Source organism: Miniopterus natalensis, chromosome 14 (genome assembly GCF_054644295.1).
Source record: "Miniopterus natalensis isolate mMinNat1 chromosome 14, mMinNat1.hap1, whole genome shotgun sequence".
NCBI lineage: Eukaryota > Metazoa > Chordata > Mammalia > Chiroptera > Miniopteridae > Miniopterus > Miniopterus natalensis.
Window position 1 is genome coordinate 37,840,048 of NC_142094.1, and position 13,250 is coordinate 37,853,297.

At 35.1% G+C, this 13,250-nt stretch overlaps 1 protein-coding gene across 2 annotated transcripts in view; it reads left to right on the forward strand.

Annotated features, from left to right (window-relative positions):
• The window catches only part of EXOC6 (exocyst complex component 6), a 119,498-nt gene that overhangs the window by 78,993 nt on the left and 27,255 nt on the right, over positions 1–13,250 (forward strand). For both annotated transcript variants that reach the window (XM_016220796.2, XM_087824453.1), the window contains exon 19: positions 6,173–6,314. In XM_016220796.2, coding sequence (XP_016076282.1) covers positions 6,173–6,314 — 142 coding nt within the window. The remainder of the gene's footprint in view (positions 1–6,172; positions 6,315–13,250) is intronic.

A 13,250-nucleotide genomic window follows, 5' to 3' on the forward strand; every position in this document is an offset into this window, starting at 1 on the left:
GAAATTGTACATTTTAATGATCATATAGCCTTGACACTCTGAGCTGGATTTTATGTAAAGAAATGGGGATGCCTATGCTATCACAAAGCTGTTGCTTTAATAACAGTTCCTGGAATGCTTCCGTTTTTCCATCTTAATTCTGTGGCTTGGCCTCATACGCAGTTACCACATGGGAAATTACAGCTCATCTCTAACTTCCCTTGCTTTTCTTACATTTGCGAGTGAGAGAAGTTATGGGGCCTTAATATTTTTAACAATTCCCTAGTTAAACATATGCCTGACTGCCCACTCTGCTGTTTCAAGTGGATTTAAGGTTAGGAATAATCTCTGTCAGTTCTCAATCAGCATAGACTAGCTTTCTCTTCCTGCTACTCTGGGCCGAAGTGCCTGCGCTTTCACCATTTCATCTAGATTCCTGATATTATCAGTAGCCTGGAAGCAGAGGCATTTCTTCAAGACCTTGACCTCTTCTAGACTTTTACTGCTCTGCTCGTCCTTGCATTATCTTTCGGCCTATTAAAATTTGTTTGACGATATCATGGGACTTCAGTGCAGAAAGCTAAAAATCTGGGCATTACGTGTCATCTAAGGCCATGTTCCAAAGAGTGTTTTTAAAAAAAGGCCCAACTGGCATGAGCATCTACCTATATGATCCAGGAGATTCCGGTTCAATTCCCTGTCAGAACACATGCTCGGGTTGCGGGCTCCCCAGTGGGGGTTGTGCAAGAGGCAGCTGATCAATGACTCTCATCATTGATGTTTCTCTCTCTCTCTCTCCCTGTCCCTTCCTCTCTCTGAAATAAATAAAGATATATTAAAAAAAAAAGAAAGGGAAAAAGGACACCAAAGTTTGATGAGCCTTTTGGTTGGGATAAGGAAGTTTTGAGTGAAATAGATATATGCCATATATTACAGGTGTCCTGAAGTTTTCCCAGTTTGGGGAATTTCTCCCCTAACTTTAAGGTACTAATTGCATCCTATTTAATCTGTGTGTGTGTATGTCTCTGTGTGTGTCCATGTCTGTTAGTCCCAAGAGGAAGCATTTATGTTGCTGTCTCATATCCTTATGATTAGGAACTGTTAGCAGGAGAAAAGCCTGAGGAAGGGAGAATTCATAATCGTGGGGATTGTGGTTAACTGGTGTGGTAACCAATTCTTTTGGGGCTACAACTACTTAGATAGGGACAGAACGAGAGTGTGAGAGGAATATAGAAGTGCAAAAGAAGTATTTTGGAGAGTGTTGGGGGAGTGAGTATATTTTGATAAGCCTATGAATGTTTTTGGCATAATCTCAAAAATCTGTCTTCAAGATGGTGTTAAAGTTATTATTAAAACTCACTAAAGGAATTCATCTTGATATTTAAACCTTATAACTCATCCATTCTCTATTATTGGGAATCTGAGACATTTCAGTGTTATACATTTCAGTGTTATACAGAGTGTTCAGCCAGAAAATAGATTAAAACCTATCTTACTAGGTAGAGGAAACTTTTGTGCATTTTTTAAATCATCTTGGGGAAATTTTCATGTTTTATACTAAAGTTTTAGGTATGTTTTTCCCCCTGATTTAATAACATTCTTTCCATTAGAGCGAGATGTAGTTTCATATAGTAAAACTTTGGATTAGTGGTTCTTATATAAAATAGAGGTAAGAATAATAGATTTCTTAAATTAATATGTCTGCTTTTTAACTAGGCATCTTTTTTCATATTTCAATTGAGAATTTATTTCTAATTTTAGTGTATACACATTTGATGAAAGTCCTTACTCTTTCAGTCTATGTGTTTTCAAAGGACATAAAATTGTGTCTCTTTAGGAGACTAATTCATTAAAATACTTTCCTTCCTCTTTTGCCTTCCTTCTGAAAGACTGTTTCACAGTCTCATAACCAAAATTTATAAAGCAAACTCTGAGAGGCAGTGAGTTTGAATACTATAACAGCATTTTACTGCTTTAAGTTAAATAACTTTAAAAAATTAATAACTTTAGACAGCCATACAGAATCAGAATTAATAAATTCACTTACCATTGTTAGATTTAATTTTCAAATTGACCACAATTGAATTTCGTTTTCCCACTATTTTCTGGCAAGAATTACATAACCTTTTAAAACAAAACCTGCTATCAATTTAAAGAATAATAAATACAGCAGAATATTTCTAAGTCTATATATATTCTTTTTTACTTAAATAAAAAAGTAGTTTATTGTGCAAAGTTGACCTTTTGTAGAGATATAAAGGAAAATAGGCTCTCTTGGGATCATTAAGGAAAGTAGCCCAATACAGAAAGAATGGTTGTGATTTCAAGAGCATGTTTTTATCTTAATGTACTTGAGAGAATGAGAGCAGCATTGAAAAATGCTTTCAAATAATTACTGTTGAAATCAAACCTTCTTTTTTTATTAGATCTTTGAAATAAGAGAATGGTGGGACAGAAATGAAAGCTTCAAATGAAAATTTAGGTGTGTTGAATTAGTTTTAAGCACTCTACATTTCTCTTGCTGTTATATTAGAGTAGATCTATCGAAACATTACTTTGAAATCAAAACAGTTTCGAGCCATATTCTAATAAAATGTGTTGTATTTTTGTTATCATGTCATTTTATGATATTTCAAAGGAAACCGTAGCTTTAGCCTAATCTATAATAGTAAATTATTTTGGAAATTTGGCTTGACATACAAACAGATGTGTTTTCTTGATTCCTTTTAAACTGAGGGTTGCTGATTTGCGGTTTATTGTTCCTGTGATTGGCATTAAAAGCCTTATTTCACAGCTTGCAGCAAGGGACTATTGGGTAAAGAGTGGCTGTGTTCCACAAACTAAATTCAAAAAGTGTCAATCAAGGTCTCACATAGGTTACTTAGAGAATGAGCTTCCTTACTGATTTCACCAAATGTCGCCTCATGCTGTCTTTGATTGGCACAGCCTGGCAGGGAGGATGGATGAATCTGTCACCGACTGGTTAATTGTGTTGCTGGTCGCAGTCTGACATCAGGTCTTTGACTCTTAAGTGGCTCAATACAAAACAAATTAGCAGATTGTAGTCATATTTCTCATTCTATATGCTTTGACTTTGTTGAATGCAGTCCATAAATCATATTGACTGACACACAAGTAAATGATGAAAGCTGCTTTTGAGACATGGATCTAGAAAGCAGCACTGTGAAGGTGCCATGGAAGGATGCATATGGTTGACCCTCTGGGAATTTCCTAGGAGCCAAATGTCTCTTTACCACAATTGTTCTTAAAAGAAAAGCTTTTGGGTAATGCAAAAAGGATCTAATATGTCAGCAGATTCTCTTTTACAAGTTCCTTTGAAATATAAGAAGTTTGTCTAAGGGTGTTCTCTCTTTGCAAGTTGTTTTTCAGCAAAATGTTAGAGCTGGGTAAAAAAGTAGTTACCTTTAAAAGTTTGGCAGGTGTTTTTACTTATTATTGAACTTTGTGTTGTTAAAGGGAAAGAAAATGTTACTATTAGTTGCAATGAATTCTTCAGATGAGGGCAGCAGAAATTTCTAGGTACTTGAAATATATTAAATGTGCTTTGTTTTTTCAGTCACTTCACTTAATTATTTTGGCTTTGTTATAATGTTAAAAACCAGAGCATCTCTAATGAAAAAATCTAGTTTCTAAAGATAATTGTAAGACTACTTAGATTACTTTTGTCCTAAAAAATGATACATTATTAAGAGCATCAATAAAAATAGCAATAATAGTGTTCAGAAAGGGGTATTTCAGTTATATCAAAGTGTACTCAGGGCTACAGGCATCAGAAATGAATTGCTGAAGATATTTTTTGGGGTGTGCAAATATTTGGAAAATTAAAAATTTTCTGTCTAAAAGTAAGTATTAGATAAAATTTAAGAATTTTGTTTACATTTTATAGTTAGGAAGTAGACATTTAAAGAAAATAAGGTATACTATTTAAAAAAATTTAAGAATCTGAACCTTGATATTAATTTCAATTTTGAGCTATGCAAAGAAAGAATTAATTTCATTTGAAGATTTATAAAATATTTTACAAATATTTTAAACTTCTGTCCTTGAGAACAGTGAGCCTATGCTTAATATGCATAGTCAAAGAATTTTAATATTAGAATTTTATTAATACATATGTGATTTAAACAAAAGGCTAAATTCATGTGTGTGCATGTATGTGTGTGGACGTGTGTGTTTGTTTTTTCATTACCTGTTTCCACTAAATTTATGGAATAGCCTGTATTTCTGTACTCTTACCATCATTTTTGGCTCCTGGACCATTGCTATATAGTCATTTGTAGCATCTGAACCCATGTTAAATGGTAAAGATCACCTTAAAATAATACCACTTATATTGTGCAGTGTCTTTGCTTATGAAATGAGTAATAGTAATTTTGTTTTGGAAATTTATTAATCTGCTTTTGTAGTTAGTATATTGTAATAGCAACATAAATAGGACACGGAGCTGATTTAATAGAGAAGTACATTAAACTAAAATGCACTAGTTATTCCATTAGGTCTAAATGACATTTCCATTAAGTATTCTCAAGCCTATTACATTGTAATTAAATTGCATGCCATTGATTTCTCCTTTCTCTCCCCCCCCCTCCCATTCATATTGATATTATTCTGCTTGGGGAATGGAGCTGCATGTCTCCCAGACTAATTCCTCTTGGGTTTGGGGGATTTGGAAGCATGCTGGGTTTTGCATTGTTTGTTACATTCCTTTTTGGCAGTTCATCAGTATCTGTCAAATATATTGTTTGCATTGGCTTTAATCTCTAAAGTTTTTGATTGAGAAATTGACATTCCATTTCAGATACGCAGTTTTCCACTGTGCATAGTGTCTAAATGCTAAAGACTCATTCATAAAAGTTGCTTGTTTCTCATCTGACTTTAAATGTGTAACTTCATGAACAAATGTAGTTCTAGTAAATATCATGAAGATATATTTCTTTCTTTCTTTTCTAACACATCAATTCTATGTAAACATTTTTTGTACCATATATATTTGGGAGATACTTTTCACAATTTTGTAGCTTTCTTTGTCTTTGTGATAGGTAGGAAAAAATAATTATCAAATATCACTGGGTAAATGTTTGTTAATGCAAATTAGGCAAAACATGGCACATCTTCCAAAAGTCATTATTTCTAACCATATTTATAGTCTTTGAATCCTATCTTGGGAGTCAGTGTATCACCAAATCACATAATTGTAGGTTGAAGATAGTCATCCTAGGAACAGTATCATGCTGGAACACTTTAAAAGAGTCCTTATATTATTTTATTTTAAGCTTCTAGTTGAAATACAAAGCCTGTTTAAAGAAACAATTTATACTAAAAGTGATATTGTGATTCAGCTATGTAATCTAAAGGATAAACATTTAAAATTATCATTTTTGAGAAAATGTAGCCTTAATTAAGGCTATCAGTGAAAGTTCATGTAGTGTTTTAGTAACTTATTATAGTAGAAACTCTTTTCTAATGTTATATATTTAATGAAAGAAAACCACAAGTACTTGTAGTTTACTTAACTACATATTTCTAAATTATCAGATGATTTTAAACTTACTTTTTAAAATTAAATGTGGATCTGTAGATGATTTTGAAGTCATTAGTAGACAAGCCTTTTTTTCTTGCTAATTGAAGCTATGCTACAAAGTAATGTTCTGTTTAGAAGTAAGAACTTATGACAAAGTATATTTTGAATTTAGGTACAATTTAAATAATAATAACTTAAGTACACTGTTTATTAACTTCCTTTATTCTGGCTGTGTTAATTTCATAAAGGAGAGCTTAAAGAGCATTATATAAATGAAATGTTCTGTCAGTATGACAATTATTTTATGTCATAAATGTCATATTTTAATGTGTTTTAAAATACTTGGGACATTTCAAGAGATCTGAGATAATTGTTGTTTTACTTGTATTTTAATTTTCCTGTGTGTAGTTAGAGTTTTAATGATATTTATGTCCTGAGAGGGACAAGTGAACAAGAGTATTGATTTTAATTTCTATGCTAAAAGGCATAGCCACTCCGAATACAGAAACAGAAAGACCAATAATCACTATTGTACCCAAAAAAGGCAACAAAAGAATGCCAGGTATATAATTTTTCTGATATTTTATGAAGTGTTTCTATGTTTGTTTCTTTGTTTGTTTATTTTTTGGTTTGGCTGTTTGTTTTAAACAGGGGAAAGTTGCCCAGACCGCTTGCATGTCAGCCTGCCAGCATCTGTCAACATCCTTAATGCAGATGCTACTGGACAGTGAGTTAAAACAGATAAGCATGGGAGCCATTGAGCAATTTAACTTAGATGTCATACAGTGTGAATGTAAGTACCTTATTGGTTAAATCTCATTCGTTTCTAGGAATCTATATTTAAATTATATGGGGGGGAAAAGGTATATAGTTGGATAGTTCAGAAAGGAGAAAAAAGGCCTAATTGAGCTAAACTTTCAGCAACCTTAGAAGCACCTTCCTTCCAGGAAGAGAAAACTATCTCGGCTTCACATTTAGGGCCTCTAGAGAGAGGCACTGAAGTGGCCGTCCAGACAGGGATCATTAAAAAGATGGTGCGTTTTCCCCTATTCCTTCTTCTGGTCATAGATGAGTGAAATTATTCTAAGTTTGTCATTCTTCTTTTCCCTGTAAATAACTTTTTAGATATTTGCTGGAAGGATGATCTTAGGACCCTGCATTCCAAATGAAGCTTCTTTTATATTCTGAAATGTTCATTCTTGTCCCCAAATTGTTTCTCAAGCCTTTGCCATTGCCACTGTTTTCCGCTCTATTTTCTTTAGGTAATTAGGTTAGCAGATTCCATAATCTAATGTTGACATTAGCCAGTCAGCTTCATAACTGGATATGCTATTTGGTTATTAGCCTTGTCATATAATTAACATTGCTCCTTGATATGGTTTTCTCACCCATAGATTATAACTCTTTACATGCAGGGCATGATCATATGGAGCAGTGTTTAAGCAGCACTTTCAAATGAATGGTGCCCTGATTAGATGATGAAAATCTGTGGGTGACGATTCAGTCAGGCACCATTGTTAATAAATTGAAAATCAGTGGGGCACAGGAAAGATTATAAGATATTTGTCGGAGGCAAGTTTTGCAATAACATAGTTTGTGTGAAAGACATTAAAAAGTTAAATGTCAGCAGATTGCAACTGAAGCAGGAGTGACAGATTTTCCCCCCCAAACAAATACGAAATATTTGTCCACTGTGTATAAGGCATTCTTCTAGAAAAACCATAATTAATATTAAAAAGAAAAATTATGTAGGGTCTTTGATCAAGCTCAATGGTTTATCACATACACACACACTCACAAATAAATTTAAAAAACTCTGGATTGAAGAGTACAGGCACCTGTTTCAATGCTGAGTTATTGAGGAACTGGTGAGTGTCTAGGTGTGAAAGCCTTGATCTTTATTCATTTTGGATAAAGACTTAACCCACCTCAAAAAAAAAAAAGATAAAGCCTGTTTATAGATTTTTGTGTGTGTATCAGTGACCTCAGGGACTCTAATTCTAGCCTTGAAAAAGACCCATGTCCCCAAATGAAAGGATTCAGGGAAAATCCTGTAGTTGATATAAGAATACTTAAATGTCCTCTTTTCAATAAAAGAGGGAGGGAGGGATGGACGGAGGGAGGAAGAGGGGGGAGGGAGAAAGATTGATTTGTTGTTCCACTTATTTAAGCATTCATTGGTTGATTGTTGTATGTGCCCTGATTGGGGATTGAACCCACAACCTTGGTTGTGTCAGGACGACGTTCTAATCAACTGAGCTACCTGGCCAGGGCCTAAATGTAAATGTCTTTTTAAAAAATAAGATGGAGCCTGGAGGTGGGGTGGATGCGGAGTGGAGGAGATCAATGGGGAGAAAAAAGGGGGACATCTGTAATACTTTCAACAATAAAGATAAATTTAAAAAAATAAAAATAAATGAAATGCTTACTTTTAGTGTTATACTTTTGGCTATCTGAATTTATTCCTGGTTTTAACGGCATTTAAGGTATCAGATTGAGGCTACTTTGCCCATGTTTATTTCCAAGAAAGGGAGAGGACTAGATACTGCTTTATATAAAAGTAGGGTGATTAATGTAGAGGGTCAATTGGTCCAAGAGGCTTGCATCCCACTGCTGCCAACCACATGTACCATAAAGTAAGTCTAAGGGCGAAGAATCTTAACTCTAAGACCCTTGCTTGATTCCCAGCCTAAGTTCTTCACCACCTGAAAGACCACTAGGTGGTGCTCTTAGTCACCTGTTCTAATGACATCCAGTAAACAGAATACTTCCTTTGCTTAGCCAAAATTTGAGTTCTAACCAGCTGCTTTAAGTCTTCAGATCTAGCAAGAAAGAAGTGATCAGAAATCTGTTCAGTATGCAGACTATTTGGCATTTATACTCAGTCATTTATTTAGTTACAAAACTATTCCATTTTATATGCTCCTGCCTTGAGACTTCAGCCTAGCCTTCTCGCTGTCTCTTTCAGTCTTTTTTCAATCTTTCTTCCCTTTTCCCACCCCTGACAATTCTTCCCACCCTATGTAGATGTTTTCCAAATAATAATTCTTTACCTTACAGTAAAGATAACTGTCTGCCTAGGAAAAATTGTCCAAGGACTTATTCTCTCTGCATTTAATTTCAGGGAAAGTTCTATATTTTCATGCCAGGATAAGTACTTACACAATCTGACTTCTTAGCAGTGTTTGTTCCCCTCATACCAAACCCTGTACTATGTATAGCACCTGAGGGCAAGGAGGGCCTATTTTCCTACTTTTTAGGAGAAAAAAAATTGTTATATGTATAAATAACTCATGTTTTGGCCTACAGATATTCTTTATTTATTCTCTTAAAATTCATAGATTGCCAGTTTGGAAGACATTTTTTAATCATTACAATCACAGCTCACACATATATGTTATTTTTTGTTTTTATTTTTATCTTAATTCAGACTTCTTCCCAATTAGGCTAATATAGTAGTTTTACTGTTGTTACAAAAGACTTTCCCAGTAAGAGCAGACACCTCTCTCTCTAGTCTTTCTTTTAGAGTATTTTTTTAGCTTGGAATCATTTACATTCTGTATTCTAGCAGAAAATAAGAAATGAATACACTCTGAAGTTAATTTTTTTTAAAAAAGGAAATTGTCAAATTCGAGCTATTAATAGGGAAAAAAACAAAGATTCAGATGAACTTTTTAAAAAAAGAGACAAAAAACCCCAAAACTTTAGAAAGCCTGGAAACTATTTTTTAATATTTTATTGGAAGTCCAGGATCAATGTATTTCTAAAAATACTGTTAATAGCATGCTAAAGGACAAAGACAGATAGTAAAAAAAGGAAGTAAGCATTATTAAATGAAGGTAATGAAAAGATGACCAAGCGAAGAGAATAAAGAAACCCCAAAATATGACAAATCATATACAAAATGAGACTCTGAATGAGCCAAGAAGGAATCTGAAGTCAATACTTAGAGGGATTCTAAAAAATTAGTATTCAATTTTTTTAAAACTTTGGAAGTTGAACTCTTCCTCCAGAATTATTGGGCCTATGAGCCAATATTAGTAGAAATGAATTATTTGTATTATTTTTCATTTGCTCAATGCATGTATTCAATATTTTCTGTACACTGGGAAGGGATGGGTATAAAGGTAAAATAAATTATCTCTACTTTTTAAAAAAGTATGTCTTTATTGATTTCAGAGAGAGGAAGGGAGAGAGAGAAAGAGAAACATCAATGAGTCATTGGTCGGCTGCCTCCTGCACGCCCCCTGCTGGGGATCGAGCCCGCAACCCAGGCATGGGCCCTGACGGGGAATCGAACCGCAATCTCCTGGATCCTAGGTTGATGCTCAACTGCTGAGCCACACTGGCTGGGCTATTTCTACTTTTTTACAAGCTTCTTGTTTAGTAGAACTCACAGTTTAGTTTTTTTGAAGAAAACATCAGGGGTATTCTCACCCACCATCAATAATTTTGAAACAGATATACTCAATATGCACAGAATATTCTAGATTTACACTGTCCAATAGCCATGTGTGGCTTTTAAATTTAAATTAATTAAATAAAGTTAAACATTCAGCTCAGCACTGGTATAGAACTATTATTGCAGAAAGTTCTCTTGGACAGTCATTTTAGAGCTAATCAATAAGCCAGATGTGTGTGTCGACTTCCAGGACAGGGTGGCATCCCCCTAGAATTCATTTGTTTATTCAGTTTTTCTTCATTCATTTAAGAAACTCTCACGGACTACTCATTACTGTCAGGCATTGTGCAAGGTGATGGAGATGTTACGATGGAAGTAGATTCCCTGTGCTAGGGGAGTTCATGGTCTGGTACTAGACCTAGATAGATAAACAACGATAAGGTAGCAGAGTAGGTGGTGTGGTTCAGCAGTGCACTGGGAGTTGCAGTGAGAGCACAGTGGAGGGGCCTAACCCAGCCTGCAGGGTAGTGGAAGTCTTGTGTAGAATATGGTGATTGAATGGAAGGATAGGTAAGCTATTCGATGGAAAAGAAGCAACAGGATGCTCCAGGCAGAAGGATCAAAGGTAATCTGGAAAGAGACTGTGGCATATGTAAGGAGATGCAGGTAGTTTGGTATGGAGTTCAAGTGTCACTAGGGAAGTGGTAAAAGGTGAGACTAGTGGCATAGGCTAAGGCCAGATTGTAAAGGATCTTAATTGCCTCACTTTATGGTGAAGATGATGGGGAACCACTGAAAGATGTTAAGCTCTGAAGTGGCACAACTCACATTTACATCTTAAGTAAGTCTCAGTGGGAGAAGTGGATGGAGAGGTGGCACACAAGAAACAGGGAGACGAGATGGAAGTGTGTTTTAGTAATCCAAGCAAGAAATGATGATAGATTGAATAAGACACAGATTCAGACTCAAGATATTTTTGAAGGTAGAAACAACAAGATTGATTGCCTGCATTGGAAAGGAAAAAATAAGAAGCCATTGATAAACTGAATAGCGCATATAATTACCAATGTCCTATGTGCTAGATGATTATCAGACTGCTCAGTTGCCTCCTATTTCTATAAAATAAAAAAAAAGAGAAAAAAAGCCCTGAGAGCTATAAACTAGTGAGTTTTGCTCCCATATTAGTTAGATTCTTGTGAGAGATGCATAAAAAGTGAGAGGCTGAACACTTAATCAGATTCTCCGTCAGCCAGGAGGTCTGCGTTAGCTATGTGATTCTGGGCAAGTCACCTTGCTTTCATTTTTCTACCCTATAAAATGAAGGGCTGGGTAACTTCTAAACTGAGCTTCAGGGGACTGATGGAGGTATTTCAAAGGGGTTGTCTCTTCTAGCTGCAAGAGTTTATGCCCTGTTCACTAAAATAAGTTATTGTGATGATCAAAGCAGATAGTGTGTGAGAAAGTGCTTTGTAAACTTAAAGTGCTATATAAATTTATGGTACTTATAATTTTGACACTAAGCTCTTTGGTTTAATGCCAAGCAATGGGGCTTAAACTGTAGTATCTTAAACAGGAACTAAGGGAGAAGAAAAATAACAGATTATTTTTAGCATAGAAAATTTTTGAGAGATTAAGTAGGTAATAATTGCAAATATAATTGAAATTGAGCTGATTTTTATGCCTGCTATACAAACTAAGTCTCCCTGCATTGTAGGAAATCCCTGTTTTTGTGTGTGTGTATGTATATGCGGTGATAGTAGAAGCTGAGCTAACTTTTTATAGCCGAGGTTGGAAACCACTAGGGCTTCATAGTTAAACATTACTTGGAAATACTAGCGTAGGAGTGTGGCCAGAAAAGCCAACAATATGCTGGACCGTCCTAAGAAAGGATTTTTAAAAATTAAAAAACACCTTTACTTTTAATAGGCTGTTATAATTTTGCTTATTGTTTTTTCATTAAGACCTGATGGTACCAGAGAAAGGCAACTCAGTTGTCTGGGACATGGTAGGGGGTAATGGGGTTGCCACGGTATGAAATTATGCCACTTTCAATTGTATGAAAAAAAAGTGTTGTGAGTAAATTGTACTAAATAATGACAGTGTGGCTAGATTTGCTCAATTTATCTTAGTTTTCTGGAAATAGGGGGCCTAAGAAAGGTGAGTATAGTCACTTATCTAATGAGCATAACTGCTTAGAACTTAGCAGAGAACCAAGAAGTAATGGGGGGGTATGGTGTACCTCTAAGTAATCAAAACGTTACTTATATTCAAAAGGTACATGCTGTATCCTCAAAGGCATATATAAAACCCGTCCATCACCTTACTTGTGGGAGGGTCCCTTGCTCAGGCTGTATTATATGCTGTTACTTTAGACACCAGCTCAAGAATATTAAAGATAGCATGTTAATAAAGAGATAAGTGAGAGAACAAGGGTTAAGAATTTATGTTAAACCTACAAGAAAAAGGGAGAAAAATTATAAAAGCTACACACAACACAGCATTCTGAGCTGTTTAATGTAATAGAAAACAGTTCTTAATACCATAGCAGCCCTGGAAATGTATTCTATGGAACAAAAGTGTTCGTTTTCCTTTTTTAAACTTTCTATAGGTTTGTGTGTTTTTTAATCCTTACCTGAGGATGTGTTTCCTCTGATTGGAGAGAGAGAGAAAAACATGTATGTGAGAGAGAAACGTAAATCAGTTGCCTCCAGTGTGCACCCTGATGGGGATGGAACCCGCAACCTAAGTATGTGCCCGGACCGGGAATGGAACCCGAAATCTTCTGGTGTATGGGAGGGACAATGCTTCACCACCGGAGCCGCTCGACCAGGTCTCCATAGATCTTTTTAAACTGAGGCATACTTGACATACATTATGTTAGTTTCAGATACGCAACAGAGTGATTTGACATTTCTACATATAAAAATGTTTTTTGTGGTGATTGAGGTAATTAAGAAAAGTTCAAATCGTATTTAGTATACTGCAGAAAGGGAAAGTCATGCTACAGTTTAAAATTTCATAAGAAGTGCTTGAGATTTACAAGAGAGTTTTGATGCTTAAAGCAAAACTTACCATTATCCTAAAAATAACAGTGACAAAACCCTTTGGAGTTCTTCACGCCTTGGAAGTGCCAGGCAAGTTAAGCTGGGCAGGCTCTCATGTATTTGTTACTTTTCATTGTTGATTTTGAGCCATTCTCAACTACATTTCAACAGAATACACTAAACTTAAGAATAAGTTTTGTTATTCCAAGAATGGTATAGGCTGAAAATGTTAGTTTCTAACACACTGGCTGAGGTACATTCACAAATGGAAAATCTATAATGA